Source organism: Vicugna pacos, chromosome 4 (assembly GCF_048564905.1).
Source record: "Vicugna pacos chromosome 4, VicPac4, whole genome shotgun sequence".
Taxonomy (NCBI): Eukaryota; Metazoa; Chordata; class Mammalia; order Artiodactyla; family Camelidae; genus Vicugna; species Vicugna pacos.
The window spans coordinates 7,881,828-7,908,082 of record NC_132990.1 but is presented as its reverse complement, the minus strand read 5'-3'; the positions used below and the strand labels follow the sequence as shown (position 1 = coordinate 7,908,082).

General features: G+C 35.6%; 1 protein-coding gene and 1 long non-coding RNA gene across 9 annotated transcripts in view; one reads left to right on the top strand and one right to left on the bottom strand.

Annotated features, from left to right (window-relative positions):
- The window catches only part of KIF27 (kinesin family member 27), a 78,203-nt gene that overhangs the window by 17,008 nt on the left and 34,940 nt on the right, over nt 1-26,255 (bottom strand). For 7 of the 8 annotated variants that reach the window (XR_012071845.1, XR_012071846.1, XM_072959205.1 and 4 more), the window contains 8 exons: nt 24,449-24,654; nt 23,091-23,288; nt 16,640-16,750; nt 13,811-13,987; nt 10,281-10,496; nt 5,901-6,107; nt 4,226-4,424; nt 1,956-2,120 (listed from right to left, as the gene is read on the bottom strand). Coding sequence is in view for 6 of the 8 variants with exons in the window: in XM_072959205.1 (XP_072815306.1) it covers nt 1,956-2,120; nt 4,226-4,424; nt 5,901-6,107; nt 10,281-10,496; nt 13,811-13,987; nt 16,640-16,750; nt 23,091-23,288; nt 24,449-24,654 (1,479 nt within the window). In the remaining 2 variants the exon portion in view is untranslated. Of the gene's footprint in view, nt 1-1,955; nt 2,121-4,225; nt 4,425-5,900; nt 6,108-10,280; nt 10,497-13,810; nt 13,988-16,639; nt 16,751-17,041; nt 17,103-23,034; nt 23,289-24,448; nt 24,655-26,255 lie in introns of all 8 variants that reach the window. The other variant, XM_072959209.1, reaches the window with a different exon arrangement.
- Nucleotides 10,015-18,250, top strand: LOC140695974 (uncharacterized). The gene is made up of 2 exons (XR_012071847.1): nt 10,015-10,138; nt 17,627-18,250. It is a non-coding gene; the product is annotated as an uncharacterized lncRNA (long non-coding RNA).

Sequence of the window (26,255 nt, the reverse complement as noted above, 5' to 3'; positions counted from 1 at the left end):
AGCAGATACTCACAAAGTCGACCAGAGTGATCACAGTGGCTCCCAAACTTTGCTGGAAGCTTTTTAAAAACCCTGATACCCAGTGTCTGGGGAAGGGAGCCAGGCATCGTAATTTTTAAGGATCATATGAGAGCAGAGATGAGCTCATTGGAAAGGCTCACTTCAAAAGCCTCTTAGAGTCCTCACAACAGAAAGTTTCCCTCTTCCAGAATTTTACCATTGAGGGGGAAAACTGAAGATTAATTCACCCATAGTCACACAGCCAGTAAAAGAAGTTAGTATTCCAACCAGATCTTCTGACTCTAGTATCCTCACAGAGTTTTATAAGGATAGAGTTTTAAATACTTAAACAAGTATGTAGACTGTATGTCCATATAAACCGATTTTATCCTCACAAAATGTTAGAAAACAGATGCATTATAACAGAAGCATGATCAAGAAGTGACCAAGATATTTTAGCCTAAAGATTAACTTTTCTGCTATCTGAAAATGCCAAAAATATTCAAAGCAGGTAAACACAAATCTGGTAGGCAGACAGTGAAAAGATTAATATCAAAAACCAATCAACTGAATACCAAGACACTTATGCATTAACTAGGATACTGATTATTAAACATAGAATACATTTTAGGGAACTCAAAATTTTGATATATTTAAATTGCTATATTTTATAATTCAAACAAGTCTTATTAAATGTCATCACATTAGAGCAGCATTTTGAGATAGGATATAGTACAAGCTATACCCCAATATGAGTCCAGCTGAATTTTTTTAAATCATGGGGAAAATATTGAAAAGAATTAAGCTGAAATGTTAATAGTTGTAGGTAGGATTATGGGTGATTTTTTTCTACAATTTCAAAGTTTTCTATAATGACTATATATTGCTTTTTATAGTCAAAAAATAAAATATGGTTTCATTTTTATAATTATCTGTTTTGAGATACAATTGATATATAACATTATATTAGTTTTAGGTGTACTCTTTACATATTATTGTACCCACCTTTCAGCAGTTTTCTTTATAAGTACAAAATAGCTGTGTTACTAAAAGGCTGTAAAGTCACTTTTCAAAAGCCATACTTAAGTTATTAGAAGAATACTTCTCTAAAGGAAAGCTAATTCTTTCATAAAATGAGTACTTTAGAAATATTGATTCCTCTCTATTGGTGGGCTTAAAGGCAATCTTTTTTTAAAATTTAATTTAATTTAATTAATTTTGTTTTTTAGGGGGAAGGTAATTAGGTTTATTTATTTATTTAAATTGAGGCACTTGGGATTGAAGCCAGGACCTCACGCATGCTGTGCAGGTACTCTACCCCTGGGCTCAGCTGCTGAGCTATACCCTCCCCCTCAGACAATCGATCCGTTTTAATCATAGCACTATATCACCTTCATGGCACTTTTTACTTTTGCAAAGTTATTTTTCATGTTTTATCATTTCATTGAGGAAGGTGGTATTTCTACATATCTACATATAATTATGCAAGAAAACATCTTTGTCTCAACATGGGTTTTATTATATCTTTTAATTTTCAGGGGTCATAGTATGAAAATACCCAATTTAGAAATATATACAATATTATTTTACCTTTACTTTTATTATTCACTATTTAGTTTACTTTTTTGTGATATTCAGAAGGGTTCATTTACCATAAAACAGGAAAACAATAGCTATTCCATATTATAGGGGTATTTTAAGGATTAAGTGAGTTAGGGAATGCAAAAGCCCCAGCTACGTGGCAGGCAATCCAATAAATGATCATTTCCTTCCACATACACATTTGTTCATTCATGCACTTCTCCAGTGATTCTTATACATAGACTAGACAACTGTTTGTTTACAGAGACAAACAGAAGTTAAATATCTAATTCTAAATAACCTATCAATTGGGAAAGGCTCCACTATAAACCATGCTATGGTGTCAGCATGACAAGTAACACTAAATCTCTTACTTTCTGATGGTGCTAGTTGCCGCCGAATTGCTTCCCCTAACAGTTCCTTAAGTTTCTTCTTAAGATCTCTGCTGGTTTTCTTATAGAAATAAAGATCTCTTTCCAGCTGCTGGATTTTATCTTCATAATTTTTTAAAGTTTCCACAATGCCTTCCCCATCTTGCTCTATAAAATAGAAATTTACATTTAAAATCAGTTTAAGATAAATTATTGAAAATTATGTTCTAACAGAGCTCCCCGACTATATTTAAAGGGCAGAAGTGTTACATGTATCTGTTACCTCAATGGATTTGTTTTCAGCTACAATTTGAGTTCTTCTGTCTGTAAAATTTTTCGAAGTTAAGACAGAGCCCTTCTCCACCCTAACCCCTATCAACTACAACATTTTTCATGATTCATAAACACTTTTTGAGTCACTACTAACTAGATTTATCCTCAGAACAGCAGAAGTTAAGGTTCACATTTGGAACTCTGTCCACTAGCTGCATTAGTTTATATTAGGAACTATGGATATGTGGAAAGTCGTAAGCCTGAAGTTTATAGGCTCAAGAAATATACAGCCAAAAAAACCCACAAAAAATAGAAACCTGTCAAAAGAGGCTACAGAGATTAAATTACAAAGGAAAACACCATTTAAAGAAGAAGAGGGGGAAAAACACAAGCAAAGTTTTAGTTTATGCTACAATAACTTAAAGCTTCTAATTAATATTTAGGAATGTCCAAAACTGTATCCATTTGGATTATGTTCTAGAACCAGTAAAACCCAGATTACTGACCTTCAGAGATACACACTTTCAGACTTACTCTTTCTTACTGGTAAGTTTATAAAATGGCCCTATTGGTTTATAATTTTCTTTTATTATAACTGTTTTATAAAAATTGATCTAAGTATATTGTATATTTTATATTAATCCATCATCCTGGTTAAATTTTTTTAAATTAATAGTATCATAAGTCAGAATCCCCATGAAGGATATCATTAGAATCAACTTAATTTTACATCCTATATTCAGTTGAAATTAGAAAATTCATAAATTGTTAATATTTCTCAGTTAACAACTTTGTTATGAAAAACTTGTCCCAGCTATAGAAATGAGTAATTTTTAAAATGTTTTCATTTGATTAAAGCATGAGCTTTTGTGATACAATGCCAATCACTTGAAAAACATATTAAAAATTCTATTAAAATATCACTCTTAGAGACTTAAGACAATTAACATAAGGTAAGGAGAGCATGTTTGCATGAAATAACGACTGGAATCCTGTCAAGGAAATCTGTCATCAAGCAACTGGTTGCTAATTAACTGGTTATAGAATTAACTTAGAGGCAAATTGTCTTGACACTCAAATGCATATATTTTTCAATCTTCTGCTTTCTCAGGTTGCTTCTTCCAGATCCTTTTTAAGTCATTTCCAGCTGTAGATTCACAAGAATCAAGACTGGCAGCTTAGCAGCCTGGACTGAAGCATTACCAGTATTGCTAGGCAGTGATTTTGTTGCCATAGCAACTGTTTGTGTACCAGCCATAAGCCGTATGGTGAGGACCAACTGCTGTGACAACTCTTTCTACACCAGAGTTGACAGCTGAACTACTGTGCACTGGTAACAGTGTGTGCCCTTCAATGGTAGACTAATTTTGACCTTAGCTATAACCTTAATGCATAAAATTTACAACTGACTGATACTTATAACAAGAAATATAACCAGAAATCTGACAGAACCTATCACTTTAATTTTATGAAGGGAAAGTAATTTAAATATCCAGATTCTATACCCTTGGGAGATAGGACCTTTTCAACTGTACACCACCAAGCCAGAAGTCACCCCACATTCCTACATGAAAACTAGACCAAAAATAAATTAACAGGATTGCAGCAGTTGTGGCGCTGGGGACAGGCAGAGGGGATGCCATTTCAAGCACAAACAGCTTGACATCAAAGTCAACTGTCCCAGCATGTGGACCAAAACATGTAAAGCACAAAACACCCGTAAGTAGTAACTATTTATGCATGTTGGGCTTTCTTTTTTTATCTTTTTTTTTTTTTTTGGCAGGGGGAGGTAATTAGGTTTTTAAATTTTATTTATTCATTTGGAGGAGGTACCAGGGATTGAACCCAGGACCTCATGCTTGCTAAGCATGCACTATACCACTTGAGCTATACCCTCCCCCCATGATGGGCTTTTAAGTGATCCAATTCTATCCTAGCTTCCTTTCCCAATCCTCCTCCTACACATCACCTTTACACAGCTGACAAGAAGAGGCAGGTACCTTTGAAATGATGTAAGAGCAGCTGCATTTTTTGCTCATGTTCCTTTTGCTGGAGCGTCAGTCTCCGGTCACACTGCAATTTCAGATGTTCCAGTGCAGATTCCAACTCACGAACTGTATTATCCCGTTCCAGAACTTTCATTTTAATTTCTTCATTCTGTAACTGCAGTTTCCGTTCAGCTTCTCGCAAATTAACCACCTAGCAAAGACATTTGTTGACCTTTTCGGTGAGTCTTAGATAGCCTAATATAACAGGTTATTTACTTTTCTTAGACTTCATAAAGATGAACTCCCATAATCACCATGATATAACCAGACAAATGCTTTGTAACATACCCATAAAATAACCTAACAGCCTTTTGAATTTGTTGGGGTCCTGAATTGGTAACAATTTCATTTTAAATATAATGTTGTTCTAACAATCACCCCTCCATTATTTCTTACACATGATCTCCGAAGTTTACATTTACAATCCTACAACTCTATTTCTCCAATCTAAAAAGATAGCAAGAATCTAAAGACTCTTGTAACATCTAGATAATTCCCAATTTTAACTCCAAGATGAATGTTATAAATAAGTGACACAATTTTTTAAACTACAAATACGGAATTTGGTCTCAGATTGTACATGCAGTCTAGTGGGTTCCTCTCTGCACTGATATAAAGTAAGAATACTTCAGGCAATATCTGTGTCACAGAACTTGTTAATAATGCAATGACTTTCTCTCCAGAAAAATACTCATTTCCACAAAGGGTTCTTCAGATCAGAAAACCCCTTGGTCTGGGAGCTTTGGGTTAAGAACCCTTGGTCTAAGAACACTACAAAGGAGTAATCTAAATTTTAAAAAAAGTTATCTATACCAAAACCTCGGACAATAACCACCATATTTTTGCCCTCCATTTAAATATCTGGTGATAGGATGTACTCTTACTACTGACAGTAATTATCCAAGAGGAGGGCTGGGTATAACATTTCCATTAATTTGTTCATCTTTATTTCATTTGTCCAACAGAATCAGAACTTTATTTTAAAACTTAAGTGTTTTATTTTTCATTAATTTTCTGCTATTCCCTTAAATTGAATATATTTTTCACAGAAAAGAATAATCTACTTGTTCAACACTTCATAATATTTATCTTAAGAGAAGACATTAGAGAAAAGATAGATACAGTTTTCAATGCTATGAAACATCTCTGCATCAGTAAATTGTCACATTTGAACAAAATGTTTTTATTTATATTAAGCACATTCAGGTTAATGCTAAAATCTATTACTATCTTTGTCACTAATGCACCATTTCATCTCCATTTCAATTCTCAGGGTAGGGTGAGAAAGTACAGGTACCCCTACCCTACAGCAATGAAGGAAGGGGAACCCAAATGTGCAGGGCCCTTGAGTTTTTCACAAATGCTGAGTAGCAACAACCGAATCTAGAAAACATCCAAGAAATAGTGACTGAGGAATATAACAAATTCTTTGGTTTTTAAAAGTACTTCAAAATCCCTTCTTTCAAAAGGCACTTCAACTTTAAGAACCTCACAAAGTTAGGCCTACATACTTGGATAAGAAATTTTAGATGACAACATTCAGTACTGTAAATTCTACAGAAATGTGAGCTGTGTAAATATCTTGATTCCTCTTTATAAGAAAATCCTTTGTCCCTGAAACACAAACCTTATTGAAATATCTGAGAAGAATAGCTCTAATCTCAACTGGATTCAGGCAAATTAGCTTTTCCAAGACATTTGCTTCACTGTGAGAGAGGTTTTGGAATGAAGCTCTGAGTGACTTCTGGCGACTCTGGATACCTTCGTTCTTGTATTCAATTGCAGCTTCCAAAGCTTCAATCCCTTCTTCGAGTTGAAAAAGGACATGTTCTTCCTAGATATAATACAATAGAAGCCACTCATTGTAAATGTAGTATAACTTGGCCTTTGTCATATACTAAGACTGTACAATGCTACTTGAGTCTAATAGACATTACCATTCTTTTACTAAATGTTAAGAAAATGTTTATTGAGTGCTTGCTATGCCACACAATGCATGGTGTGTTTACAGAGATACATATAACATATAATCATTGAATCCTCACAGTAAATCCTGGGTAGTAAAATGGAAGAGGCAGAAGCTTAGGTGAATTATGAAACACCCCAAGGTCATAAGCAAATGTTAAGTCGTCAAGGAATACACTAGAACAAAGCCTCAGCCCACAGGTTTGGCAGTATTGTCATCTATCTCCCTCCATGGCTCCTAAAGCGCGTATTATGTGTCAGTGAGATCTGCAGGCGTCCTTCAAGGATCTATCAAAACAATATATTGCTAAGAGGGAAAGAAGAAATAGATTTAGAACAATCTATTAAGAACCAGAAATCAGAGGAGAGTCTCTAGGGAAAAATCACAGTATGACATAAGAAAAAGTAGTGAGGATTTAAGGACATGAAACATTTCATAACATTCTTATGAGATATCTAATAGGAAAGTGTAGGTATCAAAAATGGTGGCAGCATAATCTTTCTTTCATACACTGGAGAAGACTTTCTTTATAGGAAAAAAAAATCTGATGAATTCCTGTCAGAAAACCTAGCAGTTCTCTGAACTATCCAAATAACATCTTAACTGGGGGGAATCCAAATCTCTGGTAAGAAGTTATTTTGGTCGTGGTACGACTTGGATGTATATTTCTGTATACCTGTACTTGTGATGGAGCCCACCTCAACTTTAAGTTCCTCGTGGACAGATGGTCTTGTCCATACTCACATCCTCATTGCCTACCACAGTACATATCACATAGTTTAAACTCAGTATCTGCTGAGTGAGTTAATAAAGGGGGAAGAGAAAAACTTTTTCATATGTCTTGGGTACATGACCCAAGTATATCTCTCCACTTTTCCCCCTAGCATTTCAAAGGAAAATAGTGTTCATATTTCTGATCTACCTAAAGAACAGTTAGAGTGACTTCTGGAACTCCTTTTTTGGAATTCAAGGAAAGGTATGTAATAACCTATTCCAAGGGAGGCTGAATAACACTTATTTTTAAAACGCTATTTTATAAAATTTCCTAAAAGAGCTATTTTGAACAAAAAAGTTCAATAGCAATTTTATTTCTCTGTGCAATCACTAACCATCAAGAATTTGATGATCTGATAATCATTCCATAAGGAAGAAAGTAAGATTCACCTTTTTAAGAAAAACAAACTTAAATCTTGAAAGGAACTTAGATGAATAAAAAGAACCAGAAAATAAAAGTGAATTTTCCAAAGAACATATTTGATTTTTGAATGCATACTGCTATTATATTCTACCAAAAACAAATGTGGAAAGAGTTAGCTTTTATGTATGGCTGAGAACAATTGGTACAAATTCAGTCTCTCTAGTTTCGGATCTAACTTAAAGAAGCACTGAGATAGTATAAGGCAGTATGACTACAGAACCCCGAGGACAGCCCTCTCTAGTAGGGCTGCAGCATATAAATATTTGTGGTTCCATCTAATCCAGCAATAGGTTGTAGGCTGACAAGATGAGTGGCAATGGGAAACTGTCCTGGGATGAAAAATTTGCCACAACTCAAACCATACATTATGAAGAGTTGACTGTGCTTTGTCACTGCTTTTCAGATGTGCACCAGGGATCTTGTTAAAACGCAGACTTCTAGTTCAGCAGGTCTGGGTGGGGCCTGAGGCCCTGCATTTCTAACAGGCTCCTAAGTGATGCTGTTGCTGCTGGTAAAGAGACCACGCTGAGAATAACAAGGATCTAAAGCAGTGGTCTCCACACATTTTAGATCACACATTCCCATCAGTAAAAGGAAACAAAACAAAAACAACTTTTGAGCAAGCACTGAATGTATTTCTTTATAAATTACATGTATTTTCCAGTGCTAAAACATGAAATTAAAAGTTTAAGAGATGAAATAAACATAGATTAATAGTTCATATATGTTCTTCCTATACTCCACTTATTAGGCAACTTCCCTGCATTATTAGAAAAATGGAGTTAGAATATTTTATTTTTCTTTAATTTTAGCTTCTGGATTTTACCCCCAAAAAGGTGATTTGTGTATATTAAATTGTTCATAATCCTGTACTCATATAGTGATCTAAAGTCTTTCTGTCACTTCCCATGAAGTAATACAATTAGAAAAAGTATTCTGATTTATTGTGGAAAGAAAAAATAATTCTAAGCAAGTTTAAAGCCACTAAAACAGGGAGCCATTCCACTTAGATTTTACTCATGTCTTGTGTCACATCAGAATCTCATGTTCCCAATCACCTGCAATTAGCAGATCTACTTGGTACTATTAATCTTGGCTAAAAACAGTGGTGAGAGCAGATCCCATTTCAGAGCTATACTAAGAAGAACCAACCACGTGGAAGAGGGTGCACAGAAGATCACATGACTAAATGGAACCCCACCAACGGGAGGAGGCTCGTCCTTCCCTCAAACCAATCCAGGGTTGCTGTCAAATAGGTATCATGCATGGTGCTACATTTCACCACAAAACACTGTATGTTTTCAGTTACAGAATTTCTCATGAAATAGAAACTTAAACATTTCTTAAAGATGAGAATGGGCCCTCTATCCTTCCGTGAACATAGTTTGCTCATTCCCATCTCTATGCCTTATTTAACAGTGTTCTATCTAAAATGGACTTCTTTCTTAGGTCTACCAATACATACCATGTTTTTCATAATCCAGCTCAAGATTCTGATCCACCAAGGTTGCCTTAATTGAGTCTTCCCCCAAATGATCACTGCATTGCTTTGTATAAATAATGTACTAAGTATAGCTTTATTACATTACCTGTAAGTTGCTTTTTTATATTCTTCAAGGTTTAGAGTTTTCTCATCTTTCTGTCTCTATTCCTCAGATGGAGTATGAGTTCTCAAGAGAAGCATAATGTTTTCTACTTTGTTTCTCCCACAGGACCCAATAACTGACCTGGGTGGGCAAGAATTCCTAAAATATTCATATGTTTTGCTTTTCTTAGGCCCTGAGACCTACAAATCTGCAAGCCTGGGACACCGATTTAACCACCTCGGGAGGACAACCTGATTCTGTGATCCTCTGCAAAGCTACCCAAGTTAAGTTATAAAGCAGGGCAGTGGAACCTTATGTCACATGGCCCCAATCAAGTCTGTCTTTAAATCCTTTCATCAACTCAATGAACAATAATCTAATATCATGAAATCCTTTCCCCTGTTCTTCTTAACCAAACCCCTTAACTACTTACACGTGCCCCAGTCTAAATCACAAGATTCAGTGAGGTGCATGATTCCCAGCTTCTTACTTTTCTCTTAGCAATTTCCCTTGCTTTGGTAATGACAGGAGATCAACTATAAATATTTGAGGAGAAAATCCAGGCTCAAAAGTTCATCTCTGTCTGATAAAGTAAGGTATAAATACTACTGCCAACTGAAGTAAAATTTTTAAAGCAGACAAAGTCTGGGACAATTTGTAGCCATTAATGAAACATCTTTCACATAGTTTAAAAAAAAAAAGGTGAAAGAAGCCATATGCTCCCCTAAATGAAAACTCCAACTGAAAGATATTTTTATTGGGGTTTGAATCTTATGCATCTACTTGGCTGGGACATAGTGTGAAATGTGCTCAACATGCTCCTGAACTTTCCGGAAGAATTAACCCATAATGCTGGAGGCATCCATTATAGGTGATGAATTACCTAATACCATTCAAGAAAGATGCACAGAGAGAAGGTAGGTCCCCTCTTTGGAAGAAATGAGAAAAAGAGTCCCTCAAATCATTTTCTGTGTTCTGTGATTTCAGATGAGAAACCCCAGCTGAGAAAGGTCACACTCAAGGGAAGGGTTAGTCTCCCAATCCTGGGCAGTGCCAGGGAGAGGCCGTGTTCACAGACCTCCACGTGAGAACTTACGGTGCCAAACAGGTGCCAGGTAAACTCATTACATCTGACAAAGTCTCAAGGAAACGAAGTTGACCAGATTTGTCATTTTTATGTTTAAGTAACAAGGATGGAGGGAATCATCCAAGTGATCCATCATACAGCACCTCCAGTTCCAAAGAATACTGACTTACTTCCGGTGATAACACGCTACCATTTTTAAGTTTCTCATCCACGCTGTCTCTTCGTCTCTGCAGCTGATCCTTTTCTTTCTGGAGGGCTTGAACTTGTTCTGAAATCTTTATTTTCTCCTCAGCTGTGCTGCTCTGGAGCTGTACATTCTTTTCAGACAACTCTTGGTCCAACAAGTTCAGGCGAGTTGCTATTTTCAAACTGTCTGTGTTTAAAGCCTAAAATAGACAACCAATCAGACATGGCAAAGACAGTTACTAGAAGTCCAGGCTGTAAATAAATTAGGAAAAACACAGAGAAAATTACATGAATATATTTTTAGCTTCTACATTATTGTTTTCTCCCATGGATTTTTGGCGGGGAGGGGCTTCATTTTCTAAAATCTTGAGTTGAATGCCTTTTTTAAAAAAAAAATGGAGATTCAAACAATGAATTTAATACCAAGTGTACTTGGCCATACTTGACCGGACTATACAACACAGGTTTTGAGATGCAGTATTTTTCTTTTTTACTATTTTCTAAATTAAATTTTTCTTCCTTGGCCTATTACATGGTAGAATTAATTATGTTAACATTTCCTAGAGGTTGACATTTCATTTGTTGTTTAAACATTTAATTTGTCTCTACACTTATTTCATTCTGTTGGATTAATAGAGATGGCCAGTTAGATACATAGAGATCTTCATTATGACCCACTTTAAGATAATCTTAAAAAGTTTTTCATCAAAGTAATTATAAGTATATACCATCGTATATAGTATTTTTTTAAAAAAGCAGCCTTCCTTTCACCTGAGTCCTGCTCCCTAGAATCAACCATCTTCAGCCTATTAAGCTATTTCTTCTGGTGTTTATGTCCATTATTGTAAATAACATTACCAATTTAAGACATTGTCTGCTGACTGTCTATTAATGGAAAATAAGGATTTAGCACACTTATGCCCCCTCTTCTATACTTCCCCTCCCTCTATTCTCCAAACATAAGTTAAATTACAGTTTTTAGTAAAATCAATATTCGGTTTACATGACTTTGTAAACATTATTCAAAACTGAACATAGCATAAAATGACCATATTTCCATCTGAAACAACTTTTTTGGTAACTTATAACTAATTCTTCTCCAACAGAACTATTAAATTCCTTTCAACATTATTTTTTCAATTGATCAAAACTTAAATTAGGAAATCTCATTCCATTCTTTTCTGGAAATGTTTTGCCTGGAGTCTCCATCCTCCTGCTCCAAACTAGATTAGCTGTTTCTGGACTACCTTTGGCATTATTTTAAAATTTCCTACGTTAGATCACATTTTTAGGATCCTGAGTCTTCCTTTTCCATAGTTATGCCCACCTCTTTAAGGAGCACATCTTCTGGCAGTTTCCTGAGGCAGGCTAGGTAGTAGATAATATTTTCTCCTGAAAATGTCCTTATTCTACCTTCACATTTGATTTGATAGTTGGGCTAAAAAGTGAATCCTTGATTGGAAACAATTTCCTTACGATTTTAAAGACTGCTTCAGGTCTTTTAACTTCTAATGAAGAAGGCTTCTGAGAAGTCCAGTGCCATTCTGATTCTTGAGATTTACAAGTGGCTAGTGTTTTCTATCTGGAAGCTTTCAGGATCCTTTTTTTTCCTTCGTGTACTCACAACTTCACAATGATATGCTTTTGGCACTCATTTTGCTGGGCCCTTGATGAGCTATTTCAACCCAGAGTCTCATCTCTTCACTGTTGGCAAATTTTTTGTATTAAGTCTTTGATAATCTCCTTTTCTCCTGTTTTCTTTGTTGTATCTTTCTGGAATCCCCATTACTTGGATGATGAACTTTCTGGATATATCTGCTGATTAAAATTTTTTCCTTCCATGTTTCTATTTATTTACTTTCTGGGATATTTCCTCAACAAGAGTTGGATATCTTCCAACTCTTTTAATTTCCAGAGTTTGTTCATGTTTTTAGTAACTTGCAGTTCTTGTTTTATGGATAGAGCATCATCCACCTTGAGGTTTTTTAAGAAGTTTTTTCAGCTCCTTGCTCTATCTCTGATTTCTCTGAGCTCCCTTTTTCCCTTTTGTTTTGGTCTCTGTCTTTAATATTAGTAACATTCCTGAAATATCTATCATACTTAACAGTCAGATATTAAAGTGATGATAAGCTGTGTGGTAAGTAAGATGTGTCATAATAGGGTATCTGGGATCTGGCCACTTAGTTGGGGGCTCCCAAATATTAGTTTTGTTTTGTTTTTTTCTACAAAAAGTGTAATCAAATTTAAGTTTTTTAAGGTCCTTTTTCCAGGACTGTTTCAGAAAAATCTACCAAAGTCCTGCTGGGAAGTGTAAATCTGGCTGCTAGCATTCTGGGATCCAAGTAAGGGTTAGGGAATGGACCTAACCCTAATGAATCTCAGGATTCATATGTAAACTTTCACTTATTCCCTGTTTAAATTATTTAGACTTACCCCAGCCCTCTGCTGTGCCTCGTTCAATCTTCCGAAAATAAACCATCTAGCCAGTCCCAGAGTGAGAAAAGCATGGTTTCCTGACTATGCCCTGTTTTCATCCTTATGCCTCAACTTTTGCTTTCTGAAAATCTTGGTCCCTTCATTCCTAGTGTTTTTCATGTTCGATGTGAATTATCTCTTGTAAAGCTGTTATTAAAAAAAAAAAAGGTACAGCTAAAGGCTTGGCTCTCATTGGTGTCCCTCTTGCAGGCACTTGATTTCAGCTTCCTCTGTTCTGCTGTGTCAGTAACCACTCATCTATCTGCTTTCCATCTTACATTTTTGGGTAACTTTTGTCCTCTGTTGTCTCCCCTACTGTTTTTTCCCGTTATGGGTTTATAGGTTGTTGTTTTTTTTGAGTAATAGCTTTATTGAAATATAATTGACATACTATACAATTCACCTATTTAAAGTGTATAATTTAATGGTTTTTAGTACATTTGCAGAGTTGTGCAACTATCACCACAAATAATTCTGGAATATTTTCATCAGCCCCAAACAAAAAACCCATGCCCACTAGCAGTCTTTCCATTCCCTTGCCAAGCCCCCACCCAGTCCTGAGTAACCACTATTCTACTTTCTGTCTCTGTGGGATTGCCTACTGTGACTAGCTTCTTCCACTTAACATTTTCAGGGTTCATCCATGTTGCCTCATGTATCAGTGTTTCTTCTCTTTCTATTGCTGAATAATATTCCATTGTATGGATGTACTTCATTTCATTGTGAATGTATTAATACATTATATACTTTAAAATGGTCAAAATGGTAAATTTTATGTTACATTTGTTATACAATGATTTTTAAAACACAAAAAAGTTAATAATAAATCATACTTGGCAGAACATTGAACATTTTACTTCAAAATTGCAATAGATTTTTGTAATGGTTATTAAATAAGTGCTAATAAGCAAAATACAGTGGAAACCAGCAGTTTTCTTTTGGTTTCTAACTTCACAGGGGTATGATTTACTTCATAGAGGAAAAAAATTCTAGTTTATATGGCTAAAACCAGAATCAGAGAGCACATTAAATAGCATACCTGACTAGATCGCAACTTCTTATTTTCCAGGTGACTCTTCTCCTGTAACAGGGCCTCCTTCTTAGAAACTATGGCCTCCCGTTTCTTTAAGTCTTCTTCCAGCATCTCTAATTCTTGGCGTTGGTTCAGAACTTTCTCTACTTCTTCATCTAACCATTTCTTTTGCTTATCCAGTTTCTACATTAAAATTCCAAAGAAATGTTATCATTTGTTTTTCTTCTGCCGTAAAATTTATATGGTAATAACATAATTTCAGATTGGCTAAAACACCTTAAATGAACATTTAAAAACTATCTAGAAGACCTTAAATGAACATTTAAAAACTATCTAGAAGACCTTAAATGAATAATAGGAATAACAAAATGGTGTCTGTCCAAAACTGTTAAAAAATATGTGGTTCTAAGTTAACATCTTTCTGTGTTTGTTTTATAAGGAATTAAAATTTATTTCCCAAATATGTTTGAGTCTGGGATTTTTCAGGGTGACAGTTTTCTTTACATATATTGACAGTTAGTACAGACAACATGCTGGAAATCTTCTCCCTGTTGGAGAGGTGCACACCTCCGTCACAGCACTAGCACTGCCGGTTGCTCTGCAGTCTGTCTCCCCTGCTTGAGCCCCCTGACTGACTGCAGGCACTGTGCTTTTCACCTCTCTATCCCCAGTGCCTGCTTTACTGCCTGGCCCGTGATTAGCCTTCAATGAAATGTTAAATGAATGACTCAATGACTGCCTGAGTCAATCAATTAACCAATGAAGTGAATAAATGAATACACGTAGTTGAAGGCATAGATGATGGAGCATGGAAAGCCACTCTGCAGTGTCGCCTGTTAACATCAAATAATTATAAAACAAATAGAGCTGGAAAGATTTCCAAAACAAGCATCTTAGTATTCTCTTGAGTTAAGGCTACCCATTGAAATAAGCACAAACAAAAATATGAATGGAAGGACTATTCAAGATGAACTCTACCAAGTACCCCTCTGCACTGTGGACAACAGTAATGTAGCAAAGTCACCTAAATAACAAATAGTAGAACAATTCAATATAGTACTATTTTCCAGTTCTTCTCAAACTTAATAAAAATGGTTCCTAGAAATCTATATTAAGACAATGAGACACTAAATATGTATGAGAAAAAAAGAGCAAATTGGCCACAACAAAGTAGGTTCAGAGCTATGCAGTCTTCCATCCAGACCTAAATAGTATGGTCCTATAAACAACAGCACATCCAGATAATATGGAAGCCTAAAAGAGTGTATCTACAATTATCAAGAACAGGAAAGATATCCTAGAGCAACTATAAAAATGCTTTAGTTTTGTTATGTCCACCTATACCTTAGAAACTCCACACATGAGACCCTATGAAGTCTAGCAATTAACTTAAACATAGTCTACAAACATGTCTTGATTGTGAGTGGGGTTTGAAAGATAAATAATAAATCTTTTGTAAGTTCCATTCCAACAGGAGAGAAACCCCCAAAACTACGATCGCTGATAAGAAATGCTGTAAACAGCTAACTCCTAGGTACCATGTAAGCAAAAATGGAGAGAGATTCGTTCTGCTTGGGAAATGGAAGAAATATGAGTGCCAGCCTCACAGAGTAGTTAACATTTTAGCTGTGCTTTGAAGAATGGGTAGGAGTCCGCTAACATATTATAGGGTTTTTATGGAAACAATAATAAATGAATGAATTTGCCTGCATTTAATAGTAATAAAGGTTATAATTAGTGCAATTCACTGTATCTTACTAATATAAGTTTTCTTAAAATTTCTTAATTTGTCTTTTCTCTTTTTATAGTAAATATTCCTACAACACAGTTCCAATTTTAAATACTTTCTTCTTATAAAGGGGCTTCATATCAAATCAATGTCCTATTATGAACTCTTTGGATATTCACATTGATTGATTTATATTCGTATTCTTGTTTAGAGTCCAATTCTGGAAAATGGGTTTTTGTTTTGCACAGTTAAAAAGCATGAAGTTTTTTGTGTGTTTCAGTATTATTTTTAACCCAACACAGTCAGTGCAAGCGGCAGAATCTATTATCGTTTTCATTTAAAATTTAGATCCTTAATTTTGAAAAACAGGTCTCACTATTCTTTGCATTCCTACCTCTCCTACTCCCTCACACCCCTTTTCCAGCCAGAAACATTATCATCGAGCAGCTTGGACTGTTCTAGAGAGAGCTCTTTAACCAATTTCTAAAATACACTAGTAAAATAACCGGGAATACATCCATGTCCTAAATTTTACTATTAAAATGTAATATATAAAGTTTAAGAAGAGAGAGCAAATAAAATTTTCAGAATTAAGGTGACATACTTGCATTTGAGTGTAATTACAGTTTTAATTGCAGTAATTTTTCTAGACTGTCATTCTGAATTGACATAAAATTAAAGTTTTCAATTTTGATATTAGTTTATGGATTTCATTTTTTTTAATGTGTCACTAAAATGATAGCTTTTTAATATATTATATATGGCACATATACAATTTGGTTATGTTTAAATAGAGAGCTCTTATTTGTAGAAATGAATGTTTCCAGGGGGATAAACCAGCCTTGACATTAAATAAATGTTTAATGTTTATATTCCACAACATTCAAATAAGCCCATTTCTACTGAAATAAGAATATAGCACATTTCTGGATAAGAAAGTAATTTTTTAATAACAGAAAGGTTTCAGGTGAAATACTAGAATTTTGCAGTCAAGTGGCAAAGTCTAGTGTTTGAAGATTTTATTCAGAGTCCACCATTTTTTACCTCTACTTAGACAATTATCAAATTGAACACAAACCAGGAAACACTAAATAGAATTGACAAACCTGAAGTTGGTCTAAACTTCCAAATGGGCCTTTTCTCCTCATCTTAAATGCATCAAGGTCCTCAGCTTTCAGTTTTAGACCTTCTTTCTGTTCTGTTTTTAACTGTAGTTCCTGTAGAAAACAGAAATTTAAAACACCTTATTGTTTTTACTACATGGCTATCATTAAATATTTATGCAGATAACCATTTTCTTAACATTTACTTTCTTGGTTGCAAAAAGAAAAGAAAATGAGTCAATGAAGGTTGGGGCTATTTGAGAAGAAAATAATCTTAATCCCTCACTGAAGCAATAAAGTCTCACAGCCAAAATCAAGACTTACTAACAAAACTAGGTATTTTTTTCCTTCTCTGACAGTTTTACAAATTAGCATAACAGGGGTAAGAGTCTGAAAAGTTTAAACCTGCTTTCTCTTCTTCCTTTCTGAGTTCGTCACCTTCAGATAGTCCACCCAGAGCACCCATCTGCAATGGGGATATTAGAATTTATAACAGTAGAAATATAAAAAGAAAAGTAATATTCAGATCCTGGCATTCAAAAATCAGATTTTACATCATGAGACTAGCCAGCCTTTCAAGACAGATCTTGGTCCTGTGAATAGTAGTTTCCAAATTCCCTTAGTTTCCATCCACATCTTAAAAGAGTCAAGTGAAAAGGCCCCATGTGCTCTCCTGGGGTTTAGAGACAATGCTACTGTCCAGCACCACAGCTTAGCAGGAATCAGGAAGGAGGGCATGAATTCAAAATGGGCTGGTCTGCATTGCTACTTGTACTGGTCCATGATGGGTAAGTACAGAAATTCAAAGTGTTTAGAAACTTTTATAACAACTTAACAGAATAATTTTATGTCTGTTGAATCTAACCATTAAAAGATGGACTTCTATTGTGTATTTTAATTTTTTATTTCATTTTTCTACTAGTTCTTATTTTACAAAAATATGGGCTGTGACAAATTAATAATAAAATGAAAACTGTACCTTCTCCATAGGTCACTTCAGAAGTACTGATACAAAGGAAGTAAAAGCAAAGCCAACCATTTTCCAGCCCTGGGAATGGTGGGAAGAAGAAAAGAGACAGTAACGGATGCACATCCCAACTTTTCTCTCTCAGAGTCTTGGTCCAGAAAGGGGATGATAAGTAAAGGTATCACTGAGGGCAGAAGGAGAGAATGAAGACTGCAGTGCAGAGGCCCCATACCCACATGGGTCTGCCCAGCCTCGCTGAAAGAACAGAGAAGTATGATCAGGAGACACTAACTGGACTCCTCAGCCTTTGGTGATGAGGATTCTGAGTTGAGAACCAATAAGGGTTGGTTATCATGGGAAAGTGACTCCCAGACTGAAGGTAAGGGCAGGCCACTGGGCTAGCAAGCTAGATGGGAGACCTAGTTCTCTCGAGAGGGATTTACAATGCCTTTAGGAGATGAGCTGAAGCCAAAGCACCTCCACGCTCTAAGTTGAAAGCGAGACTAAGTTATAAACTATAAGCCCTAGGCTTTATCGTCAGGAGCCAGCAGGGAAAGGAGGATGAGAGAGAGCAGATTCCCGCCAGTCATATCCAAGGACCAGCTTAACTCCATACGATGCAATAAAAACTACATGCCAGAACATCACACACACTGGACTCTTATATTAGAGAAGCACATGGAGGAAGAGGCCAAAAAACTGAGCAGTCGTATTCAAGAGAACTGAGAATTGTTTAAGGAATTTGTTTAAACTATCAGAATAAGGCTTGAAAAGACTGGACATCTGGTTGGTTCCGACCACATTTCCAGCAATTACCCTGACATGGATTGGGCCGGGTAGGGTGGGAGGGTATCATAAAGAACACAGTCTTAGTCCCTGTCATACACAGCAATTTCAGGATGTTGAAACAAAGGCATCCTATACTTGGAGCTGATGCCCTACTATTCCTATTCTTCCACAAATGCTTTAAAAGTATACTACATTTGGTTTAATCCCCTCTTCTGCTTGTTGCTCTAGGTATTACTGCCTTTATCTTAATATTAAAGTAACTGTCTACCAGGCACTGTGCTAGCCTTTTTACATCTATTTAATTATCCCACTTAATCCTCACAGCAATCCTATTGAGACAATACCATTATAAACCCCACTTTATAGATGAGTAAATTGGTGCTTAGAGAACTAGAAAATCCAAGATCATGCTATTACCCACAATTTCATGGATTCTCATACTTTTTCTTTATAGCTCATCCGTGGACTTCAGTTTAGAACTGCTGCTCTAAGAAGAACCTATGCAGAAATCATAGAATTCTCTGGAAATGGTTTAGTCAAGGAGAAAATGGACTGTTAGAAAGGATAAGATGTCCTTTAGGATTCTGAGCAAGTTTTCTAGTTTTTGCATGAAGTAGTGGAAACTTCAGTATATCTTTGGGGCAGACTGTTCCTTTCTCTGGAATACTCATTCTCTCCCTTGAATGGATACAATTCCCTAGAACGGGTACATTTTCCTAGAAGGAACAAAGCTGCCCAGATAAAGATGTAAAAAGTTAAAGTTACAGGCAGAGGTGCATTTCAGCAGACTATGCACTCTGATCAAAAGAGTTTTTTCTTTTCCCTAAACGGATTTAGAGAGTGCTATCTATGTCTTGCTGGTTTAAGCCATGATTCATGAGAGATGAGGAGTTTAGACCCAAAGACCAAAAGACTGACAGGCAGCCTTGATCCTCACACTGGAAGGACTATAACAAAGAGACAAGGTTGTGGGCAGTGAAACAAGAATTGAACAGATTCAAGATACTTAGAAGATACAATCTATAGGACTTAGTAATTCATTGGATGTGGGTAATGAGGAAGAGGACAGAGTCAAGGATGACTGCTAAATCTCTAGCTTTCTGAACTGAATGGATTGAACTGTCATGTAAATGCATTGCTCCCATGAAGGGAGCAGAGAGGCGGAATAGTGGGGAGATAAGGAAGATCTTGAATTCATCTAGAAGACAACCTAATGAAGATGTCAGTGGTTGGGTACATGAATCCACAGGTCAAAGGGAAAATCTGGGATTAAATCTGGGAGCTGTCAGACTTTAACTGCAGTCATGGAAAAGATGAAGTCACCCAGGACAGAGTATAGAAGGTAAGAGAGCATAGGTAAGAGCCTTGAGTAATTCCCGTAGGTAAAGGAATGACAGTGTAGGAGAAGCTAGCAAAGACAAAGAACAGGCAGTCAGTAGGAAAAAACAAGGCAAGTATAATTTCACAAAAGCAAAGGGGAAAATACTTCAAGATGGAGGGAGTGGAAACTATGCTGGATGCAGCTGAGGTGTTAAGGACTTTAGTGACAGAGAGAGCACTAGCGAACTTCTCAAGAGCTTTGAAGTGAATGGTACAGCCAGGACCCAGAAACCACACTGGAGAGGATAAGGGTATGAATGAAAGCAAAGGAAACAGAATCAAATGTAGTAAACTTTTCCAAGAAGTTTGGTTATAAAGGGGAGAAGAGAGAAGTGTAAGGCTGAAGGAGAAAAGCGTTAGGAGGAGAAAAATCTAAGATGTTTAAAGAAAGAATCTAGGAAAAAAGGAAAAGTTAAAAATACAGGAGAAAATAATAAATAAAGCATTATAAGTGCTTAGCATGGTACTGACTAAAGATAAATAATGTTATTTACTTCCATAATGATTATTATTACTATTAAGAATGAGTAACTCAAGGAAATTAAGAAAGCAATTCCATTTACAACAACATCTAAAAGAATAAAATATCTGGGAATGAATTTGTCCAAGGAGATAAAAGACTAGTACACTAAAAATTGTAAAACAATGCTGAAAGAAATTAAAGAAGATTTAAATAAATGAAAAGATACCCCACGCTCATACATAGGAAAACTTAACATTCCCATGATGTCAGTAGTACCCTAAGAGATCTACACGGTCAACGCAATCCATATCAAAATTCCAATGGCCTTTTTTGCAGAAATGGAAAAGCTGATCCTTAAATTCATATGGAATTGTAAGGGTCCTCAAATGGTCAAAACAATCTTGAAAAAGAAGAACAAAACTGGAGGACTTACTTCCTAACTTCAAAACCTACTGCACAGCTACAGTAATTAAAAGTGTGCTACTGGCATAAGGACAGATATACAGACAAATGGAATAGAACTGAGAGTTTAGCAACAAATCCATGAATCTATAGCCAAATGACTTTGACATGGGTACCAAGTACATTTAATGGAGACAGAACAGTTTTTTTAACAGATAGTGCTGAAGCAACTGGATTTCTACAAAAGAATGAAGTTTGGCTCCTACCTCACACCATATACAAAAAAATAACTCAAAATGGACCAACAACTTAAATATAAGAGCTACAACCACAAAACTCCAGAAGAAAACCTAGGGGTATATCTTTGTGACCTTAGATTTGGAAATGGATTCTTAGATATGACATTAAAAGCACAAGCAACAAAAGGAAAAATAGATAAATTACTTCATGAAAATTTAAGTCTTGGGTGCATAAATTAATAATATTTAAGAAAATTTAAAGATAACCCACAGAATGGGAAAAAACTTTTTCTAAGTCATGTATCTGATAAAAGTTTAATGTCCAGAATATATGACAAACTCCTACAACTCAACAGCAAAAAGACAATCCAATTAAAAAGTAAACAATGAATAGATATTTCGCCAAAGAAGATATACAAATGGCCAATGAGTACATGAAAAGATGCTCAACATCCTTAGTCTTTAGAAAAAAGCAAATTGAAACCAGAATGAGATTCCACTTCACACATACTTGGATGACTATAATAAAAAAAGAAAAAAAAAAACAAGTGTTGGTGAAGATGTGGAGAAATCAGAACCCTACTACATCACTGATAGGAATGTAAAATGGTGCTGCCACTATTGAAAACAGTTGGTGGTGTCTCAAAAAGCTAAATATAGAATTACCATAGGACCCAAGAATCCCACTCTTAGGTATTTCAATTCCTTTGGAATTGAAAGCAGGGACTTGATCAGTTACTCGTATGCCAATATTTGCCACAGTATTATTCACAATAGCCAAAAGGTGGAAACAATCCAAGGGTCTATCAACATATAAAATGGATAAACAAAATGTGGCATAAACATGCAATGGAGTATTACTCAGCTATAAAAACAAATGAAGTTCTGATACACACTACAACACGGCTGAACCTTGAAAACATGCTAAATGAAATAACCCAGACAGGACAAATATTGCATGATTCCACTTTTATGAAATATCTAGAATATGCAAATTCATAAAGACAGAAGTAGATTAGAGGTTACCAGGGGCCGGGGTAGGCGGGGGAAGGGGAAAGGGAGTTATTGCTTAATGGTTATAGAGTGTCTGTGAAGAGTAACAAAAAAGTTTTCGAAATAGTGGTGATGGTTGCACAACATTGGGAATGTAATGAATGACACTGAACCGTACACTTCAACATAGTTAAAATGGTAAATTTCATGTCATATATATATTACATAATTTACAAAAATTAATAATGTTATAAACCAAAACCCATTAAATTGTTCACTTTACATGGGTGAATTGCATGGTATATGAAGTATATCTCAGTAAAGCTATTTAAAAAAAAAAGGAATCAGTAACTTGGCTTAATTTCTTTTTAAGCCTCCTTCCATCGCTAAATTCTGTCATTTTTTTAAGGTCTGAGAATATATTATATTCCAAAGTTAAAAATCTAGGAAATCTTCAGTTATGTTCCATGCCTTGGGTTGGGCTTAACATTTCAATAAAACAGAGTCTGGTCCACAGTGCTAGTTAAGTGTTTGTTATTGTTGTTATAATCATGATGATCCTCTTCTTCAAAAGAGCCCTGGTGAGGCAAGTATGATTAAGACCATTTTAGATAAAAATAAACAGAAAGATGCAAAGAGGGTAAGTGATTTTCTCAATAAATGATCTAGCCAGGAACTGACAGAGCTGGGGTTTGAATACACGCTAGCTTGGCTCCAGAGCTCGGGCTGACACCACTAGTTCCTCCCCAGCCCAATTCATTCTACACAACTGCTGGGCGTGCTGGTCTGACCACTCTTGTGCTCACCACAGAAGAAATGGGTACCATTTTACCTTGTACTTCTTCCGATGCCGCCACAGGGACACTGCATGTCAAAGCACTTTGAAAATGGGAAATCCTATTCAAATGTTCATGACTTTTTAGAAAGCCAGCTTTATATATTTATGTTTTCGATAGCCTCAACTAAAGTTAAGGTCCTCGTAAGAGAAATTATCACTGTACTTTCTTTTGTGTAGTCACAGCCTTCAAGACAGTACTCAGAATTCAATAAATAGCTTTTACTATGTAGATCAACAAAGCTTTACAGTGAATGAGGACAGCAGCCAAGGACAGGCCAAGGTAAGACACCTCGCAAGCCAACTGAATCAAGACCTTGGCTTCGTTACCTCTGAGCCGTTGAACATTTCATATTATGCTTAGCAGGAAAGTATGACAATATTACTTTGATTTTTTGTTGATCCCGCTTAATTTCTGCATCCAGTTGTTTCCTTTTTTCGTTTTCTTCTCGAAGTCTTTTTTGCAGCTGTACCTTTTGATATTTCATGTGATCTACATTCTGCTCTAGTTCATTAGCACGTTTCTCATTTTGGATCGAAAGCGATGCCAATTTCTTACTATTTTGTTGCTTCTTCTGTAGGACCTGGGATCATACGGAATATTTCAAAATGAAAAACTGCATCTCTCATATCCATCAAATAAACAAACTTCTCATTCAATGGCACAGGGAGGCATTTTGCCTAGATTTTAATTTATTCTTGATAGAACTGAAGCTAGGATATAAACCCATGAAATTCTAAATAAAATTTCATAATAAACACAAAAGAAAAGTCTTAACTGTATTGTTTTACTAATGTTTTGTTAAAATGAGTATTTTGTTCGACATTCCAGCCTGAATTTAAAGGGTCAAGAAGTGAAAAAGAACTGATCCTAAGACCCTCTGAGGTGAATTGCTAAGTGAAAATACGTATCCTGAAGGAAAGTGGAAAGTGCTGTCACATTATTTTAACTTGGTGTTGACTTGAGAGGCTACTTAGGTAAAAAAAATTTAATAGAGATGTCCAGATGTTTGAGATGGCATTAAAAACCCCAGAAGGAGGAGCTCTTCGAATGTGTTCACTTCTGCATCTCCACCTAGTATTGGACCTGGCACACAGGAGGTGTGCAGCAAACACTTATCTTGTTGAAAGAAAACAACTGTGGCACAGTTTCAAAAATACAATCAATGCTCTGAATGGGTTAACTACCATTCCTTCTACCTACAGTGAGAACATGAAAGGAAAAGATAACGAATCAAAAGAAATGGAAAAGGCCTTCTAGCAAATTCATTGTATTTCTGAGATTATAGCAAAGTCCAGCATTTAAGAATTAAGAATAAGCTGTAGTACTCAAAGTTATTGACTTTTCTTAAATTGAGCAGTTATGATTTCAGAAAACTGTCTGAAATAGTCATCATTTGCTGAATGTCAACCAAGTGCTATACACGTGCCAAGTGTTTTATCTGTATTATTTAATCATTCATCTTTTATCCTTCAGAAAAGGACACTATTTCTGTGGTTATCTTTATTTCTCACCACGTAGTTTTTGATAAAAAGATTAGTATATTTCTTGGATGAAGAAATATACTGCCCAGACTGAAATTATATAAATCCAATTACATAAAAGCACACTGGAAAAGAAACCCTGCCATCCAGTTCCTCTTGCTAGTAAGAACTGAATCCTACTTCTTTCCTAATTAGGTACAAGAATCCTCAAAAGCAGGAAGCCTTAAATAAGTTTTCTCAACTACATTTTTTAAATTACCTGGACTTTCAGCTTTGCGGCATCCATCTTTTTACGAAACTCCTTCTGTAATTTTACCTTCAAAGCAATATCAGAAAGATCTCTGTTTTCCAGTTCCTGTAGCTGCTTTTCTGTTTCAGTTAATTCCACTTTTGCTTGTTCTGCTTCTTGCTCAAGTTTTGTTACTTTCAGAGAATACTGTTTGCTTACAGACTTGGCATCATTACCTTCATAATAATTACAGTAACAATAATTATAAATTATGTTTAAAAAAACTAAGTAAAACATTGAAAACGTAAAATTGCCCTACTCTTAAAGAGCTGGGAAGGGTAACTACATAAGGCATAGCATTAGAAACCCAGCTGTCCTCTCCCATCCCCATCAAACACAACTTGCCACCTGGCCTCTTAATAATTAATTCCTTAATGATTGTCCCCATTTGGAGCCATTCAGTCTTCTCCCTGGTTCATCTTTCATGTTTTGTGGCATTCTGATCTTCTAGTTTGCAATTTAGCTTTGCTAGCATCAAATTCTAGTTAAAAAGAATATTCGGGGTTACTGGCCTCTGCTTACTACACTTTGGTGTCCTACCCATAATCTGTCTCTGAATTCTTTTTTTTTAAACTGTTATCAAAAATTTTCAACATATCAAAAGTAAGAAAGAAACATAATGAACTGCCATCACTCAGATTCGAGAGTTATCAAGATTTTGCCACAGTTGCATTATCTATGCCTTTTTTCTTTTGTTTTAACTTGCTTAAAAACTGTAAAGCAATCCCAGATGTCATATCATCACTTATATATACTTCAATAAGTATCTACAAAGAATATGGAAATAACCAAAAAGTCATCATCACACCTAGCAGTGTTAATACTCACCAGTCCCTATTCAGACTTCCCCATTGTCTCAAAATGTCTTTTGCAACTAGTCTATTCTAATCATGATCCAAACAAGGTCCACATTACATCTGATTGTTGTGTGTCTCAAGAATCCTTTAATCAATACCCAGTCCCTCTCCTTTTTCATTTCATTTGAACTTGTTAAAGATGAATTCTTTTTAAATGCTTTTCTTATGAATATTTAGAACATAGAGAAAAATGGAATATAGATGTTTCTGTTTCTCTTCATTCTAAGCCCAGCTACTGACCTTAAAAACTTCGTTTTGATTTGTTCCGAATAGTCAACTAGACCAGCAAACTCACAGCAGTGGGAAGTAAGAGTTTAGAGCCCATGGGATGAATAACCACAGGGGCCGGTTGTTATGCTGCTGTACTGAAAATCTCTTAATTTTTTAATAAAAGGAATTATTAAACTAAATGCATCATAAGTTGTCTTCTCACTCTACAATTCTATGACTAACTTTAAAATACGTATGACTACTGTATTTTAATGAATCTAAGACCCCATAAATTGATCAACACATCAGTATTATATATTTTATGAGCCAGTAAGAAAAAAAAATACAGTGCCAATTACACTGTGATAAAATGCTAAAATGCCACTGACTGTAGTAAGATGCATCCTGATTTCAGATATTGAAGTGTGAAAAATACGTATTAAAACAGAGGAAACAGTACACTTGTCACTTTAACGCTGGCTGAAGTAGCTGCTGTTCGGGGAAGTCTTCACTGAGAAGGCATTGAAAAATAAGCATATATTGGCCCTTTAGCTAACCACCACCTCTAAGGGTCTTTAGGAAAGTTCCAAACTTCCCTTGGTTCTAATGAGCAAGAAAGACATTCTCTGTGGAAGTTCAGGTATCCTCTATTTTAAAGCAACCAGGATGGGTGGCTACAAAAGTGTGCTTGTTTAGTGAGACAGCCCACG